The sequence below is a fragment of the Carassius gibelio genome, chromosome B22 (genome assembly GCF_023724105.1).
Source record: "Carassius gibelio isolate Cgi1373 ecotype wild population from Czech Republic chromosome B22, carGib1.2-hapl.c, whole genome shotgun sequence".
In the NCBI taxonomy this organism is placed as follows: domain Eukaryota; kingdom Metazoa; phylum Chordata; class Actinopteri; order Cypriniformes; family Cyprinidae; genus Carassius; species Carassius gibelio.
This window is the reverse complement of record NC_068417.1, coordinates 30,108,680-30,128,879: the sequence shown is the minus strand read 5'-3', so window position 1 is coordinate 30,128,879 and position 20,200 is coordinate 30,108,680. Positions and strand designations below refer to the sequence as shown.

Sequence of the window (20,200 nt, the reverse complement as noted above, 5' to 3'; positions counted from 1 at the left end):
AATTTAAATCTGAATAAGTAATACAAGCTAGAAATAAGATAACTTTTTAAATGAAAACTTCCATTTTCTTTTCAGCCTCGTTCAGATGTTCTGTAAGAGTTGGCTACTGGTTGGTCTCTTCATCCTACTGAATTTTTTACTGCTGTATTTCACTGCCATTACCCTCGAAACAAGAAAGTGGCAGAAAATGGTGCAAAAGACAGGGAACCCCCATGTTTCTTACCCTCAAAATTACAGATTTATCCTTGACCAGCCAAAGAAGTGTGAACAGCAAAAGCCCTTTGTGGTGATTATCGTCCCTGTGGCCCCGCAGAACGTCGCGGCACGTAACGCCATCAGGATAACATGGGGCAGCGAGGAGCCTGTCCGGGACAAACTGGTACTGGTTCTCTTTCTTCTGGGCTCCCAAAGTGGTGACAAAACACTGCAGGAGCAACTCCAGAATGAGAGCGAGGAGTACCAAGACCTTCTCCAGAGCAACTTCCTGGATTCCTACAGGAACCTGACCATTAAGACCTTGGTGATGATGGAATGGCTCGACAGAAATTGTCCACAGGCATCCTATGGTGTGAAAGTGGATGCTGATGTGCTCCTCAATATGAAAAACCTATTACACATGCTTGTGAGTCTGAAAACACTACAACGTAATTACATCACCGGCCTAGTAATATCTGGAAACATTGTCTTGAGAGATCCATCCAGCAAGTTTTATGTCCCTCATGATGTGTATCCTAAATTCAGATATCCTCCCTATCCTCTGGGTATGTGTTATATCTTTTCTATGGACTTACCAGAAAAGATCCTGCACATCTCAAGGCATATCAGACCTATTTTTATTGAGGACGCATATCTGGGCATGTGCTTGAAGCATTTGGGAATCGCACCTAAGAAACCACCAGATATTGGACAGTTTGTGGTCGAACCACCAAAAAAATTCAATCGCTGTTACTATTCTGGACGAATAGCAATACTCACAGACAGCCTGACTCAGCTGATTTCCTATTGGATGGATATTCACTCAACCAAAAGACCCTGCTCAAAAGACTTGCTTGGAGTCTAAATTTATTTCTCTTGAAATAAAAATATATGTAGTTACAATGTATTTTTACAACAGCAGCTTATTTGATTAATTTCTAAACTAAGTGATCCACTCGATCTATGAATTTGAAATGTAAAACATCACTGTCTTTACAACACTCCTTTTACACCTTTATGTAAATGAACACTGATTCATTCAGGATAAACAATTTTCGTAAAAAAACTTATCAAATATATTTGTTTGAAATCTAAATATTTTTGAACATTTTATGAAATGAATGATAAATGTAATAAAAATAACTCAAAGATGTTTCTTTTTTTATTGGAACAGATTTGGAGTAATGTAACATTACATCACTAAAGCCCCTTTCACACTGCCATTCCGGCAAAAACATGGCAATTGTTCCCGGGTTGCTAGATTTTGCACTTTCACACTGCCAGTGATTACCCGGTATATGTGCGTGCTTTCACACACAACCCGTGAAGATCCCGTAACGACACGTGACATCAGCGCTTGATGTGTAATGTACGAGTCGAAAACGCTAGGCACGTTATACTTTCACTGAAGCAAGTGAACAATCTTGCCTTCAGTGTGGAAAGTGAGGAACTAACTGATCTCTGCTTCATTACAGTTTGCACATATTTTTTTTGTCACGAACGTTGATCTTCCTTCAAAACAGCCGGTAAAAGAGTCGTGCAATAACCAAGGGGCAAGGAACTCGACCGGAAGTTGAAGTCGGGTGGGGGCTGCCATCTTTTAGCAGAACTTCACTTGCGTTAGCATTCCCATTGACTCCCATTCATTTTGGCGTCACTTTGACAGCGAATAACTTTACATCTGAGGTGTTTAAAGACTCCGTTTGTCCATTATTTATTTCTAAAGATACACGACAATGTATAAAGGGCTCCATTACCTTCTATGTTACATTATGGCCCCGTATAAACAGTTTTTGTAAAAAATAGGCTAACGATTGCGTCATAACCACTCGGCTCTCTGTCGCATTACCGTACAGACAGGTGGAGAAGCTCGCAGGCAATTAACTTAATATGGCGTACTGGCGTTACATTTTAAAATACTATACAAAATAATTAATCAGAATACTTACTCCTGCTCACTCACGACAAAGAACTCCCCGCTCAAGCTCGCCGTCTCTGCAAGATTAACGATGGCAGTTTGCACGCACAGCTACTAGAACATTTACATCTGTCAGACAGGTTGCTGACGTCGTCAAGCTTCGTTTGAGTCTGCGCGTCAGAAACGGAAGTGCTAAAAAACGCTAAAACTGGGCTTCATTTGTCTCAATTGAGTTCCAATGGGGTTGCTGTGTCCATTTCTTTTACTGTCTATGGTAATAACGCGCGCCATCACTTCGACACGCCATTAGATCTGGCTTTTGTTCACACAGCGCTCGTCCCGGGTCGAAGCCAGCAATGTTACTAGGTCTGCGACCCGGGTTCAGTGCCGGAATCAATCCCGGGACGTGGTTGCAATCCCGGGACGTGGCGACCCGGCAATGTTCCGGCAATATGCCGGGTCCGACGTGCAGTGTGCAAGGGGCTTTACTCACCAATGGATCAACTGCAGTAAATGGGTGCCGTCAGAATGAGAGTCCATACAGCTGATAAAGACAAATTTATCTCTTGTGAAATGAAAATCTGCATACATCCACTATAAAGAAAATTTCAAACTGTTGCTTCTGACTAAAATATGAATCATTGGTGAATGGGTGCCATCAGAATGAGAGAGCTGATAAAAAAAAAAAAAAAAATCCACAAATACTGTAATTCACATGACTTTAATCCAGATTAATGTTGAAAAACTGCATGCATTCATTAATAAAACATTTTACATTTCAAACGGTCCATAATATTGCTTTCATCAGTGAAAAAGGTCAACTTGTCTGAATCAGGAGAGAAATATGGACAGATCAAACACTGTTTACAAGTTTACTTGTGGATTATTGTGATGTTTTTGGATAACGTATTCCTTTAAAAGTCCATTTGTCATCATTTTAAATAACCTAGTGATATCAAATATAAAATATAGATTATACACTACCCCATTAATGTAACATCTTGATGTTGATAAAAGGATCCATGGACACATTATGGATCATCTACTCACATACTGCTTGTAAAACCCATTAACTCTATGGCTGAAAAAATAAATAGGGCTCTATTTGAGGACTGACTAAAAAGCATGTGCTAAAAGCAGAACTACTCTTAAGTCACACAGGTATATTTGTAGCAATTGCCAACAATACAATGTATGAGTCAAAATAATAGATGTTTTCTTTTTTGCCAAAATCATTCCTAAAGAACATGTTCCATTTAGATATTATGTAAATTTCCTATTGTAAATATATTAAAACTTAATTTTTGATTATTTATATGAATTGCTAAGGATTAAGGAATTAATTTGGTCTTTTTTTTTTATCAGTGACAATGCACATTAATAATGCTTAAATATGTGAAATGCACCAGATTAAGCCAACACTGGCTAATTTTAATCCGTAGTCCCTTTTGGCAGGTTGATGTTAAGGACAAGGAGAAAATATTAACAAAGAATATTAATACACTAAATTAAGAACAAGGAGAAAATAATAAAAAAGCAGAAGAAAAAAATAAACTAAGTCTATGGAAACACAACATTACAAACTACCATACCATTTCCATTAATCACTCTAAATGATCACAATTTTGATGGGTCAATAACCATATATTTTCAGCTTTTTTAAGAAACCACAGTGTCCTGTTAGCTGTTTTAATTCTTTCATCTCTACTGGGAGTCTATTCCACTCAAGTGTTCCTCTAAAAGCAAAAGAAATTGACCAAATAATTTTTTTCTTAATGGGACAGTACAATCACCTCTAATATGTCACAATCACACAATGTGTGTTATCTGATTTATGTAACACTTAAAAACAGGTGGAGCAAAACCATTTAAGCTTAAACATAAATACCAACTCAGCAAATTGACAAAAACACATTTGAAAAAAACTCCTGTTTCAAGTTTCACATGTTTTTTTCCACACAGTATTTTGTATTTTTATTTTAAATAAATGTTCATGTATTTATGCCCATCTCTGTATAAGTTTAAATTGTCTCATAAAACTATAGTTTGAATAACATCCATTAGAACATGTGTATTCCTTTCAACACAATTTTGAGAAAAAATGTTCTTCCCACTTTATATCTTCTAATGGCCCCTTTAAATGATTTAACTCACTTTTTGGTATTCTAAAAAAATTCCATGTTTTTCTATTTAGTCTGATGGCTAAACATCCTCTTTGTCATTTTTTTTTTTATTACCAAAGTTAGATTACGGTCTGACAATCCTGTTATCATATTAAAAGGCGATTTTCTCAATTTTATTATTATTTTTTTAATTTTATTGCACCCTCTGATTCCATATTTTCAAATAGTTCTATCTCAGCCAAATATTGCCCTATCCTAACAAACCATCAATAGAGGGGTTTGAAGGGTTAGCTTGTTCTGTTGGGAAAAATATTTCGGGATTTTGGACAATTGCATATGACCCTTTCTATGCAAAAAAGAAAAAAAGAAAAAAAAAGGACCCTTATGACCCAATTTTGCTTCCTGCAGGGTATCCTAACCATGCACCACTCTCTCATCCATAGCCTGTATGGACAATATAACATCAGAAAGGGAATTTTAGATTTAAATCTGCTATTGCTCTAGAGCCACTAGAGTGCAGCAAAGTTCTTATCTCTTGAAGTTAAGGTGTGGAAACTACCAAATGACAGAGCCTGCGCCCCAAGGCACATATATACATAGATATATGTGAGTGTGAAAATATTTATTTTCAATACCATATAGCCTTGGGCAGATAGGGTGGATAGTATGCACACTGGGACGCAGGGTGACACAAAATATAGGATTAAATTACTACAGAGTCTACAAACACCATTCTACAGATTTTATTATTATTATTTTTTTGTAATAGCATTGATATGAAACATCAGCTGTCATAAAAACATTACAATGAGTTATATATATATATATAAAACATGACTAAAGGATATCCCATATTAATACACATAAACATTCACATTTACAATTAAATCATGTCTACCTGAGGAGGAAGAACAATTTCCGGGTGTGGCTAGGGGCGGGAGACACCTGTTGTTTTACAGATGGAGGCTTTTGTTTGCTGGCACAAACATCGATTGAGATACTTTACTCGAAATCTGTGTTAAAGGGCTGGACTTTAAAGCGTGAAACGCAGAATCACGCATCACAAACGCGTTTCCGACTCAAGAGGCGTTCACCTGGTGTCACCGCGTCTGATGTAAGTAATATACGTTTGTTTCGAGAGTTTGATTCGTAGTCCTTTTACTGTACTTTATAGTGTAGGCTACAGCAGTGAAAAAGAAAGGGGTGGTGGGTTTTATGTAGCGGGGTTGTCAAAGTTACCGCGTTTCGAACTAATATCGCGAGAAATGCGAGAGGAGAATGGCGCTTTTTGCGGAAATTGTGTGTCAGAATTATTTATTTATTTATTTTTATAGAATAGTGTCAAGATATTATCAGAAAACTACCATTACTAGTTCCATGTTAGGGTAAATGGATCATAATGTAAATTTAATCTTAAAATGGCTTGTTAGGTAATTGTTTTAGTATGATGACCAATTACTCATAATACTAACCTCTATAACTAGAACTATTTAAAATACAGATGTATTTTTTCAAAACTAGGTAATAAAGACAATAGATCAAAACCATTAATTAGGGAACAATCAGTGTGATATGATACATTAATCTATTTTATAACCTAATTAATCATTGTTTGGTCGTTTGGAACATATTTAACACAAAACCAAATAAAAAACGAGGCTTGTGTATGAGAAATCTATATTCACACTATAAGCCGTCATACACGAAACCTTTGGTTTTTAGTGAGAAGCATCGAGTTTCAGCCGCATTTAAAATGCAAGTGTTATTTCACACCTGGCACTCTGGTTTACCTTTCCAATTCAATAGAATGAGTTATAGAAACCTGACATGGGTGTAAGCCTTGTGCTAAACTGCAGTGTTTTACCAGCCTAACCAGATAAACCAGTAAGCGACATATACGTCTGGGGTTGCTCTGCACCTTTTGTTGTGTTTGGCATACAGCCATAAAGTGTTAACCGGAGCAGAACCTGCAGCGATAAAATGAGATTTGTGTGTGGCTCCGACTTTGAGGCCTTGTTCAGATAGGTTCAACGATTTTTGTTTGATTGCATCTCTATTTAAAAGGTCCGATTGGATTTCAAGTTGTTTTTTGTAATTTGGGAGAAACAGCACATTAGTTTTTTTATATAGAGTATGCATTATTGTTTGAAAAACAGAACTATAATACTAAACAAATCTCTCTAATACTCAGCATTCAGAGATACATATATATATTTAGTGTGGTACATCTCTGCTAATTAAATATATATGGTTCATTCTGTGCCAACTCAACCAGAGGTATGCTGTGTTTTTGTAAAATAAATGCATGAATGAAACGCACAGATGCCACGGGTGTATATTTACTGAGTGACAAATTACAATTATTATTATAACTATACAAAGATTGGAAGGGTTTATTAGTAAAATATGTGAATTTGAACTATCTTTGTTATATTATATGTTTACTGGTGGTGACAGCTCAAAAATATGAAGAAATACTTGTTGTGCCCCCCCCCCCCCCCCCTCCCGGTTTACATGCCTGTAACTCAAACTTTCTTAATCTTTAAGGCAATATATGCATCAGTCCCAAAGATGTGGGGTTTCCAATGTGACTCGATGTCCAAATTGTTTAATTTTACCAATTATTATTGGTTGAAAATCAAATGTGAGCCACTTATCACAGAGCACAAACTTATTATATTAATAAGAAGAATGTATATTATAACTGTATAATAAATAAGATTGTTTCCCTCTATCAAAAGGTTATTTTTCCATAACTATACAAGCCAGTTACTCAAGAAGTATTAAAGATATCTCAATAAGATTTTAGATAGTTTCTTCTCTATATCGGGTTCTCAATGTGGCTTCAAGTCCAAATTGTTCAATTGTACCCATTTTTATTGGTTGAAAACCAAATTTGGCTTTGTGCTTATCTAGTCATGATTGCAAATATGAAAAAAAAAAGTAATCCAGGGTTTAGGAATGTATAGTATCGTGACACATTAGAGTATGAATAACCAGGATTAACTGTTAACTTTGAGTCTGCGTATGAACAATGAGAGAAAAAAATAAGATTACACAGGAATGGGGTGGAGAGATTTACACAGGGTTAACTTGTTTTTCGTATTTGAAAGACCTTAAATGTTTCAAAGTTTGAGGTACTATCTGTGATTCTACCAAACATGCCATTTACCAGTGCTTGATACTTTGGTCTATGCCTACGCTTCACATGTTATAACATGAGGAGATTCTAATGCTTTAACAATCAAGCTGAGGCAAATCTTGGTTAACTGATGTGAATACAGTGTGTGAGGAAAGAAACCACATGCCTCAACTTGACTATTTTTTACAGGCAGGCAGGTCTGTCCTATGCAGTTGTTTTGATAGAGAGAAACAAGATCAACCCTCTACATTGCGAGTAAATCACTCGCATATGCGACTGAATTTTACTCTATGCGACTTAATGATGTTTATCGTTAGCCATTGGCTAATAAATTCTTTAGTGTTCGAGGCTATTATAAGATTAGCACATTTTCACTCGCTGAACAGAGTTTCGCTCTCTCTCAAGCGATCTGTACTTTTCAGTTCATCTCAATGGACGCACAGCGCATCTGTATTTGCCGAACTGTAAACTCTGTGTGAAGGCGCACGACTCGCCGTTGCTTTGCTGATAGCGCTGTTTCTCACACATGCAAAGAGAGAGAGCGAGAGTCTTACCACACTGAATCGACACGTTACATGTAAACTATATTATTTGTTGTATTTCCCTGTCAAAATAATGGAGTTCATTTAGAACATGCGGAAGATAAGGCGGTTTCTCCGGTAGTTGGCGGAGCTAATGCGCAAATGGCAATTTCATTGGCTGGCGCTGATCTATTACTAGCCCTGTTTTGATTTCAGCAAATCAGTTAGACCTAACAAAGACAACTTGATTAATATTCATTAATATTTTAAAATAAAACAATGTGTTATTTGAACAAGTAGACGTTCTTGCGGCATAAATGTGGAACTATTTGTTTTTATTTAATTATAAAGAATTCCAAGCACCACAAAACTGCTTGTCCCCACAGCCATTTACAGGGGGAAAGTGCTTTATTTTGCAGTCAAAATCAGAGTTTTCATCCATTTTCAATAACAAAAATGTATTAATAACTATTAAATATTTTATATGAAATGCATAAGAAAATAAAATGCTCAATAAAAATTATAAAATGTATAGTGAAAACAGTGGTCCCCAGGATTTGTGTCACTGGTGTTACCGTTTGTTACCATTTCTATCACTTTGTTTATTACTCTTGAAATGACCTGTACACTAAATAGTCTAACCTTCATACTTGCATAACAATAGCAGTATTTTTATTTAATGGTCCAGGTTAAAGTCAGTATGTATATTAATGACAATATGGAATAAATATAATGTACTTTAGTGGCGGCAGGTGCTACGTGCTGACGATACATTCACAGTCAGACTTAACGACATGCACAGTTATCAAAGGCGCGAGTATGCGTACAGTTGAGGGAAACTAATAAGCTATATGTGTTCGGTAGTTAAATATGTGACGCGGTGCAGCGCGTTTGTAGAATGCGCATCATTCGAATCAGTTTGCTCAGTAATTAAAGAGGGAGGGCGACGTTTCTGTTATTCAGTTTGTGACATCCTTAACGGGAAACGCAGAATCATCAGAACACTGGCGGAAGGCTCCTCACAGCGCTTGGTCACGTGTCACACCAGAACCGTTTTCGGAACCGAAACTTAGAAATTGCTCACGGTTCCGGTTCTTTTTAAAGAACAGAACCGGTTCTGAATGGTTCTCGATTCCCAACCCTATCATATAATTCCACAAAGCTAGTTAAAATCAACATATTTTTTTCTAAAATAACATGATGCTGCAATCTTAAGTAATTTGGCTCAGATTCTCAGGTTAAAATTGTCGTTTTGATCCCTCTTCTGAAAAAAGTTGATTACTCAGTAAATACACATCAGTGACATTTAATGGGACAGTTCACCCAAAAAAGAAAATTTTGTCATTACTTACCCATCCTCATGTTGTTCCAAACCGGTAAAATCTTCGTTCATCTTCAGAACACAAAGTAAGATATTTCGGATGATTTCCGAGAGCTCTCTGACCCTCTTATAGACCGGAATATTACCACGATCAACGCACAGAAGCGTAGCAAGGAGATCATTAAAAAAATCCATGTGACATCAGGGGTTTAACCGTATTTTTACAAAGCTACGAGAATACTTTTTGTGTGCAAAGAAAACAAAAATAATGACTTTATTCAACAATGTCTCCTCCGCGTCACCCTATAGCGCCATTTTGGAGAATATTGAATACGTAAACAATGTATGCTGTCCTGTGTCAGCAGCACTGTGCATGGATATGCTGTTTACATCATTTTTGCTTTAATCCGAATGTAAAAAAAAAAACGTAATCCAAAATGGGATTATGGGGTGAGACCGAAGAGATTAATCATTGAATATAGTTTTTTTTTTAGTTTTTTTTATCGCACACAAAAAGTATTCCCATAGCTTCATAAATTACAGGTAAACCACTGATGCCACAAAGACTATTTCAACAATGTCCTTGCAATGTTTATGTGCGTTAATCTTGGTAGGACCCTTGTTTTCTATGGGAGGCTCAGAGAGCAATGTATCTTAATTTATGTTAGGTCTAGACTTAATCTCTGTCCTGGTAACCGCCAGAAAATTATCTAACATCTCTCAGTAGACTTTTTTTTTTTTTTTTTTTTTTTTAGAGAAACTGGTGTTTCTGGTGTAACAGGCTGCTCTCGTCCAATAGTAAATGAGTCATCTTAGTGTGTTGACGAGAAGGAAATGCAAGCTTCATTATCGCTGCTAAAGGTATGTCTGAATTAACTAGCATTTCAAGTATGATTTGTGGATTTATTGAATAAATTTAGAGCCATACCCTTTTAAATAGAATGCTGTATGATTTGCTTAAAACAAGTCTTACTTTTTGTTGTTACAAATGTGTTGTTGTGCTCAGTTGTGTCATTTTGTATAAGGTTGGGAAAGTATCCTTAACTGCCAGAATGAAAGGTTCAGTTTATTGCAAAGCACAAATCCGTGCGCAGTTTGTCTTTGCTCTGTTATATTTCAACAAAACCAAAATGGTATTTGTTTGTACCTTAAATTACAGCTAGAAAATGTCTTATTCATTTGTGGTATATATTGCGAACTTAATATGTATTTGAGGGAGGCGTTTATGTCCAGTATTCAGGATCTTGTGGATGTGTATTGTATGTGAACTGCATAAATGGTTTGACGGATACATTTGTTGACACTGTAATGATTGTGTTTTGAGGTTTAGTAGTCAAGAATTGTTTTTATGGTCTTGTCATGGATTTGGGAGCATTTGGACTCTAGCTAGAATCAGACTAATGTGGAATCAGATTTATTCCGGTGATCGGAAAGGTCCCAAAAACCCCCACTAATTATCATCATCAGCTTATTTTCACTGAAATGACTTCGCTGACATAAAAAGAACTAGTTTCACAAAGGCTACAGCCAACAGTGTGCTAGCAGAGATGTTCTGCATGAGAGGAAGCAACTGTCAGTGTGGCAATCATTTATATTTAGAATTCAAACAGGGGAACTGAAACTAAGACTGCAGATATACAAACCGCAGACGAACTAGCTCATGCTTACTACTTTGAATGTTCAATTTTGCATTCAAACCTAGGAAGTGACATTTAAATCTGTATTCTTGTGAATTTTTAATGAAGCCGCTTTCCAAAGCTGGAAAACAAAAAAATGCTTCACTCACTGATTACACATACAAAAACAAAACAAACAACAACAACAACAAAAGAAAATGGCCAAAGTACACTTTGGTTTTTATGTGAATGTGAGTGTGTGTACAGTGCATGTGATGCATCATTATGTCACCTAAAATGATATGCCCGCACTTGCGTTGTACACTTAGGTCACATGCACATTAGGTCTTGCATTGACTAGTTGAGTAGTAGAGTTTTCGACTTCTTCAACCACTGTTGGAATGGAAAATGACTTCAAAAACTAATAACAAACAAGTAATAATTCTGCCTAAATATTGGGCTGACACCGTCTGGTGTTTGCTAGATAACAGTTGAGCCAGGGGACCAGCGCGATATTATACACAGACCTCTAAAATCACAAGTGTGAAGTGAATAAGTGTAAACTTTATGAGTGAAAAGAGCGCAAATCAAACACAGCATTGCTGTTGCCTCTCCATGAATCTCTCAGAAGTCAGAGCTTTGCAAGAGTGATAACACTTATAATAATAATAATAATAATAATAGTAATAATCCATCATTCACACATTCTATTATTTGTATATATTTAAAAGGCAATGATTTAAACCTTAGGCTATGATATGATACGAATAAATAAGCACAGTGCGCTCACCAAACAAACAGCAGCACTGTGCAGCATTTCAGACTCTCAAAAACCAAACCAGTTCTCTTTCAAGAGCAGGCTGATAATCAACTTAGATACAGATACATTTTCTACTTGTCCTACATGTTTGCATTTTTATCTTTTGCTGGTTTGCGTGGCTCATTTGTTTAGTGAAGTTCAAAAAACATTAATACTTGCTTTTGTTAAATTAGTTAATGTAATTAAAACGTTGGTTATACTACATGACATTTTTCAGTCAAACAAAATTAAATGCAGTGTTGGGGGTTACAAGTAACTCATGTTACGTAATCAGATTACTTTTTTCACGTATATAGTAAAGTAATTACTTTTTCATTTACAAGAAAATATTTAGAGTTATTTTTTCAAAAAAGTAACACCAGTTACTTTGTTTTCCCATTTATTGACTTACAAGCCTGTCCTCATATTGGGAGAAATCGGAAGTACAGAGGCGCTGTGTGAATGTGATGTAGTTCTAGACTAAATGTGAATGTGTATCAATTCATCCTACTCGCAAAAAAAAACAGATTTATTATTCTTCAATATGAATTTAAACAATGAAAATCAAACTCAGAATATGACACAAACCTGCAATAATTAATTGTTAAATGACACAAATGTATCTAATCTAATCTTATTAACTGTCTTTGCTGTTGATCTTTGATGATCCAGTTCAACCATACTATTCAGCAAAAATGACTTTATATAAACTAACCATTGTGCTTCATTGGGTTTTTTTTTTTATTGCTGAAGTGTGTTGAACCTTCTTCTCCTGTGTTCTACTCTACAGACGTGAATTTACTATTCCTTCAGCCTGAGGTTTATTCATTACACTTTTTGGTGTGAAAGGGCTTTTACATTTGCTATGAATAGAACTTCTTAAATTAAAAACAATCAAGTCCTGCTTATATTTAAAAAGTAATGCAAAAGTAACATAAAACATTACTTTTCATAAAAGTAACTAAGTAATGTAATTAGTTACCTTTTTAGGAAATAACGCAATATTGTAATCCATTACTGTACTTTTAAAAGTAACTTTCCCCAAGACTGTTTAAAGTGTTTCAAAACCCCATGAAACCAACATCAGAACAAACATAATGATAAGAACTTGCTTACTGGACACTTACTTGTGATTCTTTCTGTTCTCTTTCAGTTGTGTCTCATCAAGACAGATGTACTATAACAAGAGTGTCTTGTTTTTTCTCCTGGTTCCAGGAACTTCTTTACTATTGTATCTCTCGTATTCCTATATGACATTAGGGCAATATAAGAAAGAACCACAAAGGTACCCTCTTCCAAAACGACAAAACACAACAGCACCAAAAAAGGATCCTGTAACCGAAGAACCAGAAATAGACCAGGAAGTCCAGGAAGATCCGGGGTTGTACCATGTGGCCTACCCCCGCAAATATAAATTTATCATTGACCAACCAAAGATATGTGAAGAGCAGAAGCCCTTCGTGGTGATTATTGTCCCGGTGCCTCCTTGGGACCTTGAGGCACGCAGTGGCATCAGGAGGACGTGGGGTGGAGAAAAGCTCATTGGGGACAAAGTGGTTCTGGTGCTGTTTATGATTGGCTTACATAATGGAAATGATCAAGAAACGTTGCAGGAGAAACTCCAGAATGAGAGCCAGCAGTACAAAGACCTCCTCCAGAGCAACTTCCTGGATTCCTACAAGAACCTGACCATTAAAACCATGATGATGATGGAGTGGCTCAGCAGGAGTTGTCAACAGGCATCCTTTGCTATGAAAGTAGACGCTGACGTGCTCGTTAACACAAACAATCTAATAAATATGCTTGTGAGTCTGAACCCAGTACCAACCAACTATATGACCGGGCTGGTGTGGTACGGAAACATTGTCATTCGAAATCCGTTAAACAAGTTTTATCTCCCCTATGACGTGTACCCCAAAGACACATATCCGCCGTATCCTCTAGGCATGTGCTACATCATTTCTCTGGACCTGCCGCAGAAATTTATTCAGGAATCTAAGCACATTAAGGCCATTTTCATAGAGGATGCATATCTTGGCTTGTGTTTGGAGCGTATGGGTATCGCCCCATCTCTGCCGCCACATATAGAACAGTTTGTGGTGAACCCACCGCAGTACAATCGCTGTTACTATTCTGGACTGATAGCTATACTTACGGGCAACACAAATCAGATGGCGTCTTACTGGACAGATATTCATTCAACCAGCAATCCATGCTGAGGTGGAAACGTCCAGGCTAATAGGACATACTGCAATATTTTGTGTATGACGAAGACATTTTTTTATATTATTATTTCTTTTTTACATTAATGGTTCGCTTTATATAAATGTACATTTTGTGTGTTGTGTGAGCAACACACAGTATCCTCAGGAACATAGACCTATGTTTTACATGTAAAAACATGTATGTATTTTTTGTTATATAAAGTTTGAGACATGTTAGGGGCATGTTTTAAGTTATTTAAGAATGAAATAATTTGCTTGTTGATGTTGAACACTTACTGTTAAAAGGTTATCTTGCATAAAGAAATGTGCATTTTCAGCTGAAAGCTAAGCTTGCACACACTCGTTCCCAGTGTTGGGAAGGTTACTTTGGAAATGTTACAGATTGCAAGCAACTCTATTTAAATAGTAATAAGTAGTGTGTTACTTTATCAAAGTAATGTAACGGATTGCATTTACTTTTGGATAACTTTTATAAAATTCTGAAAGGTTTTCAAATATTAATTATTATTAGAAATTAGTCTTGCTATTAAACAGATTTCATACTGAGCAATCCATACTGAGGTGGAAACAACCAAGTTACAGTATATACTGCAATATTTGCTTGATGGTTACACTACATGACATTTTTCAGTCAGAAAATGCCAAGTCCAACACTGCTCATGCCATGCTTGACAAAGAAATATGATTCTACCTGGGGTAGATGCAAAGAGGCCTTTGTGATCCCAATAAGGTGGCATCCATTTAATAATCTGAATTAAAATTATTACTTATACTCCATGTGTTATTACTGCATACTGTTTTATTATATGCTGCAACAATGAGGTGCAGATTTTCAAAAAACTCTGGGGAAGTCGTGGCCTAGTGTTTAGATAGTTTGACTCCTAACCCAAGGGTTGTGGGTTCGAGTCTCAGTCCTGCAACACCACGGCTGAAGGAAAAAACCCAACTGCTCCCCGGGTGCCGCATCATACACTGCTCCGGGTGTGTGTTCATGGTGTGTGTATGTGTTCGCGGTGTGTGTGCACTTTAGATGGGTTAAATGCAGAGCACAAATTCTGAGAATGGGTCGCCATAGTCACGTCACATTCACCTACTTTAACATAGTGTAAATAGCATATTGTTAAAAAAAATACTACTATTATTTACTAAGTGTAAATTGAAACAATTGCTGTTTGCCTATCCCTATTTGCACTCGTTGTAAATTAAATAGCATGGAATTGCTATTTGCACTTAGTGTATATGTAGCATCTAGCTTCTATTGCTATTTACACTTAGTGCAAATAGCCGCTGCCTTAAAACAAGTTATGCTACATCCTTGGCAGAGGACATCGGACTCAATAAAAAATAAAAATACATGAATGAACAAGCTTAGGCAAATATATATAAAAAAAATTAAATCACCAATACATTATCAGTTGTAATTTTTTTCAAACTTTGGATAAAGACAATTCTCAACTATAACAGAATGATTTGATATACCATTTTTCTTTATGCAAAGAATGTGTAAAACCCATAAATAGGTTTTCTCATTATATATATATATATATATATATATATATATATATATGCATCTATAGGCCTACACTATATCTAATTAGCATATTAATGTGTTTTTGGGGCAACATTTAATGAAAAAAATAAGTGTAATAATGGGAGTAATAATTGACAAGACTTTCATACTAATATAGAATATTTCACAGTAATATTGAAATATAATTTATTTCCCTATTCATTTGTTGCGTCTCCCAAAATTCATATGTAAACATGCTTTTAGTTCCGTGTCCTCATATGAGGACGTGTATGCAATCACGTCCTGTTTCGTAACAGAAAGTCATACTTTGATTTTGAAACCCCATAACATTTTCCTGAGATGTTGACTTGTGAGACACAGTTTAAAAATTAGAGCGATTTAAATGATAATTACACAATATTATCATATTTCCAGAAGAGTGTCTCTCTGACTAAATTAATTTCAGACATTTCTGAAGACCAAAGAGAGGGAGTGGTCATGCTGAAAAGCCCTGAATTCACTAAAATAATGTCCTGATATGACGATGCAGGTTGTCGGGGATAGGAGGGGCAGTTTCATATAAACCTACGTGGAAACTCCCTGCACGGCATTTCTAAACCAGAAGTTCATCCGCCTAAAAAAGTACCTCATAAGTATGATATAAACTCTACAATTCACATAGGCTACATCTTTTTTTATTTTTACTAAATAATTCTACAAAAAATATGAGCTTGAAGACGTTTAAAACTGCTTCTACTGAGTTAGGCCACTTCATGCCGGGTTATAGCCTAACTATTTAACTGATGAATAAAGTAAATATTAGCTCACAAGCTAACCGGACTTGAATATGACCTATCGCTCCCTCATCCGTGTTTCAAGTAGGCTACTCAAAATCAGTTATGTTGTCTATTCTTCCCAACAGTCAACTGCACATTACATTAAAACAGGGCTCTCAAGTTTTGAACTGAGTTCAGAGTGAGATTTTGCCCGCGGTCGCGATGTCGGCAGGGGTTTGATGGGGACGGGTGTCTGATCTCATAAATGACACATATTCTTACAAATAAAATAATATTTATTTAATTCAGCATTTATTTGTGTGTGTGTGTTTGTGTGTGTGAGAGAGAGAAAATGGTCAGTGCTGTTTATAGTAGGTGTTGGTAGCTGGTTTTGAGGCCAGGGGTTGGTGGCTCCCATTTGAATCACTGTGGTTCCAAGCCAGCCATTTTTCACAGTTCCATCAAGTGCTAAGCTGTTCATGGTTTTGGTCTTGTTTAATCCCACCATGGAGAAAACCCTCTCAGCATAGGTATTTGAATGAGCGAGCACTAACACTAATGCAGCTATTTTAGAAAGCCTCCCTGCTTATGTCCCTCACACCTTGATGGACAAAGGAGTTCTCTTGTCTGCAGACTAAGCACCAGTAAAAAGAGCTAGTGGTTCCCTTTGTGATGAATGGCCATCGGGTTGACCACTCCTTCTTAAAGGAACACCTATAGGTGGCTGCTCTACATAACCCTCTCTTTTTCCCTGTTTCCAGTGGGTTCTCCACTGTTTCCTCTATGGTCCTCCACAGTCTCTTCCAAGCACCCATCCTCTACTGGCACCCTAACTCCCTCCCCTACTGTATTCTCCACAGCCTCCTCCTCTGACCTAGCCACCTTTTTAGGGAGCTGGGCCCGTATTCATAAAGATTCTAAGAATCCTCTCAGAAAACTCTTAATTTAGCTTAAAAACTTTTACGTAGGAGTCTTAGCTTAAGAGTGATTCGGGACCGATCTGAGAGCAACTCTGAGTAAGGAAAAGACAAAAACGTTTATCTTAGTGAGGAGGCGGGGTTGACCCCGTTGCTATGTATGACACAATCTTTTGAAGACTGTGATTGGTTGGTTGTCCAAGAAGGAAAAAAAAGAGTGATTTTAAGTATAGGGTCTATTCTAATTCTCACTTTGAATTTACATGCGTAATTTTTCCTATTTGACCGTTCTCTCTCTCTCTCTCTCTCACACACACACACACACACATTATATGTGTGTATATGAATTCTATTTTTTTATTTACCATGCTTTTAATTTCCTATAAGGTATTTGATTGGCCTAGAATGATAAAAATTGTTCCACTCTTTCTAATTACAGTGATTGAAGTGGCAGTTTGAATGTTGGTTTTAATGTATCAAACATGGAATCAAAACCAAGAAGGGCGAGAAAGTCAAACTGGACAGAGGAACAGTGTTTACTGTTAGCCCAGTTAGTGGATGAACACAAGGCCATTCTTAAAGGAAAATTCGGGCCGGGTGTCACAGCAAGAGACAAGAAGCAGACATAGGACCGTATAGCACAAACTATTAACGGTTCGTTCCCCCTGCTTGTGCGCACCTATAAGCCTGCTATATTCATAAATGCAGTTTTTTGAGCCTGCAAGGTGGTAATGTCCAGTGGAAACGAAATGAACTGCGACACAATAAGATGTTCTGAAAGTGCTGTAATTGTGTGATCACTTTGCTTACAGAAGGCTGTGACAGACCCAAGTCATCACTATTGCATTGTTGCATGTTCCCAGTTGCCAAATATTGTAATGTAGTGATTACTTTAATTTATATATTAAATTATAAATTATTATATAATCTATACCGTCTTATTAACTCACTGTCATCCATTGTCTGCAACACATTTCTTCTGCCTCTTCATCTTTCTGCCATTTTCTCCTCTGCTAAAGAAACTCTTAAGCCTCTTAAAAATCCTCGTCTGTGCTCCTAACAAGTTTGACCTTAAGACCTCTTTTAAGGGTTAAGATGCTTTCTGAATTACTTTTTTCTTTACTAGGATTTTTTTCTTTAATTGTAAGAGTAAACGCCCACATTTCTAAGAATTTTCTTAGAATTTTGTCACTAGGAGCTACTTTTTGCATTAAGATTCTTTATGAATACGGGCCCTGATCTTTTAGAGCAAAGCATGAAAGATTGCTCCTTTGCCTCTTCCCTGACATCTTTGAAATAGACGAATGCAATAATCAATATTATACATTGGATAAAATATAATGAAATAGCCTAGGCAAAACGTTTTGAAAATGGGGACCAGGATGAGGTGCAGTAAAAATAAAAGGAAAGAAAAAACAAAAAATAATTCAAACTATTATGGATACTGCCATACAAGTATTATGGATAGGCCTATTATGGAAGTCTCTTATATAAAACTGTCAGAGTAGCCCCGCATCCTCTTCAACGTGTAACTTTGGCAATAAAAAAATAATAGTGGGCTAATAATAGGCACAAAAGCTACGGCCGACCACGTATAATGGCCAAAATTGCGTGCGTGTCGGGGTCATAATAACCATCAGACCAAAACATATCTTAGACTGTTTTTAAAAAATTTAAAATTAATATATTGATAAAAAAAAAATCATATAGTGAAAATCTGTGTCATTGTCTTGGCAAGTCTGTAACTGTAACGTTACCTACTTCAGCGAGCGTCTGGATCTGTGTTGCACACGAGCCTGTAAAAATCTTACCCGGATACAGCAATGCTATTTTCTGATTGGCTGATCGGTAGCTATATTTTTTTATTTGATTAGCTGGTGCGTGTCGGGGCCTTCGGGGAACTCACTTGATTCCTCTACCTGTTTCACTGTTTAAAAAAATAGCGCCGCAACTTGGTGGGCGTTATCCTCGTAATGTCTCTGCGTGAGAAATACAAGGTGTGGCGTGTGAGCGTGTGAACGGATTGAAATGCGTGGGTCTCACGCCCAATGCGTGAGACTTGAGAGCCCTGTTAAAATGTTCAAGGTGATTAAATGTCTATTTTCTTAGTTAGCACTTAGCATTAAGATGAGAATTACCCGAGAACAGCTAACGTTACTGCTAAATGAGTGACCTAGCTGTATGTGAGCCATTATGTTGACTCGAACACCACACCCAAATGTCGTAGCCAAGTTGGAGATTGTATTTCAAACCCAGAGGTATTAATATGTACAGTATTAGCCATACCTGTTTACGGTGCTCACTGAGGCTTACATATGAAGTAGTTCAACCAATGATTAATCTGCGGCTCAAAACTGCACTAGTTGGGGCTACTATGATATTGTTTAATATTGCTCGCATGATGATAAGAGTAATTTGGTTAAAAAAAAAAAAAAAAAAAAACTCTGCACATGCTCATTTTCATTAGACTTACAGATAGTTTGGCTACTGCAAACACTGGTAAACTTTTGGGCAAGTAGCTACTATCTCTGCTAGGTAGCAAAACTCGATTCAAAATGCAATATGCAAAACGCAGTATTAAAAACGTCAGTGTATTTCTGTATTTAAATGTACCTTTTCCATTACCCATGCATGCAAAGTTTGGTGCAAAATGAACATGAAGTTATATAATTTACATGTGCCATTTCCAACTGTAATAAATAGGTAAATTGCATAGCCTACACGTTAACGCCTTCTACAGGTCATACATGATAGTGTTCACATTGGACGTATTAAAATGCAGTATCTTTATTATTGTATTATTGTTATATAAACTTGATGTTTAAAATAAATTTAAGAAGAGACCATATTTTCTAACGTTGTCAAAATCCGTATATTACTAACTAAATTAGTAAATATAATAATTATACAAAAATATACACACACACGCACACATATACAGTAGTAGTAATAAAACAAAACAGATAACTCCGTTTTTAACGTTTTTTAAAAGTCATGTTTTTCGATGTGTACTATTCCAATTATTTTCAGTCAATCTGCAGTTGGGTTATTTTGATTAGGTTAAAAAAAATAACAATTAAATGCAGTTAACACAACACATCATTTAAAAAAAATAAAACAGGGTTCTCTGTTTTTGC

General features: G+C 36.4%; 2 protein-coding genes across 3 annotated transcripts; both read left to right on the top strand.

Moving 5' to 3' along the window:
• The first annotated feature begins 85 nt into the window (after positions 1-85).
• LOC127988337 (beta-1,3-galactosyltransferase 1-like) lies at positions 86-1,060 on the top strand. Its single transcript, XM_052591023.1, has one exon. The coding sequence runs from the start codon at positions 86-88 to the stop codon at positions 1,058-1,060; it is 975 nt and encodes a 324-aa protein (XP_052446983.1).
• Positions 1,061-5,183: 4,123 nt separating this feature from the next.
• On the top strand, positions 5,184-14,632 carry LOC127988420 (beta-1,3-galactosyltransferase 2). Of its 2 annotated transcripts, XM_052591175.1 has the most exons (3): positions 5,184-5,350; positions 9,976-10,081; positions 12,789-14,632. In XM_052591175.1, exon 3 carries the CDS (start codon positions 12,808-12,810, stop codon positions 13,852-13,854), a length of 1,047 nt encoding a protein of 348 aa, XP_052447135.1. In that variant the 5' UTR covers positions 5,184-5,350; positions 9,976-10,081; positions 12,789-12,807; the 3' UTR covers positions 13,855-14,632. The 2 variants fall into 2 exon arrangements, with proteins under 2 accessions (XP_052447135.1, XP_052447136.1); XM_052591176.1 differs by lacking the exon at positions 9,976-10,081.
• The last annotated feature ends 5,568 nt before the right edge of the window (positions 14,633-20,200 follow it).

What these genes read in the sequence shown, in the direction of transcription:
- LOC127988337 (XM_052591023.1), top strand. Translation starts at nt 86, where the DNA reads ATGTTCTGTAAGAGTTGGCTACTGGTTGGTCTCTTCATCCTACTGAAT.
- LOC127988420 (XM_052591176.1), top strand. Translation starts at nt 12,808, where the DNA reads ATGTACTATAACAAGAGTGTCTTGTTTTTTCTCCTGGTTCCAGGAACT.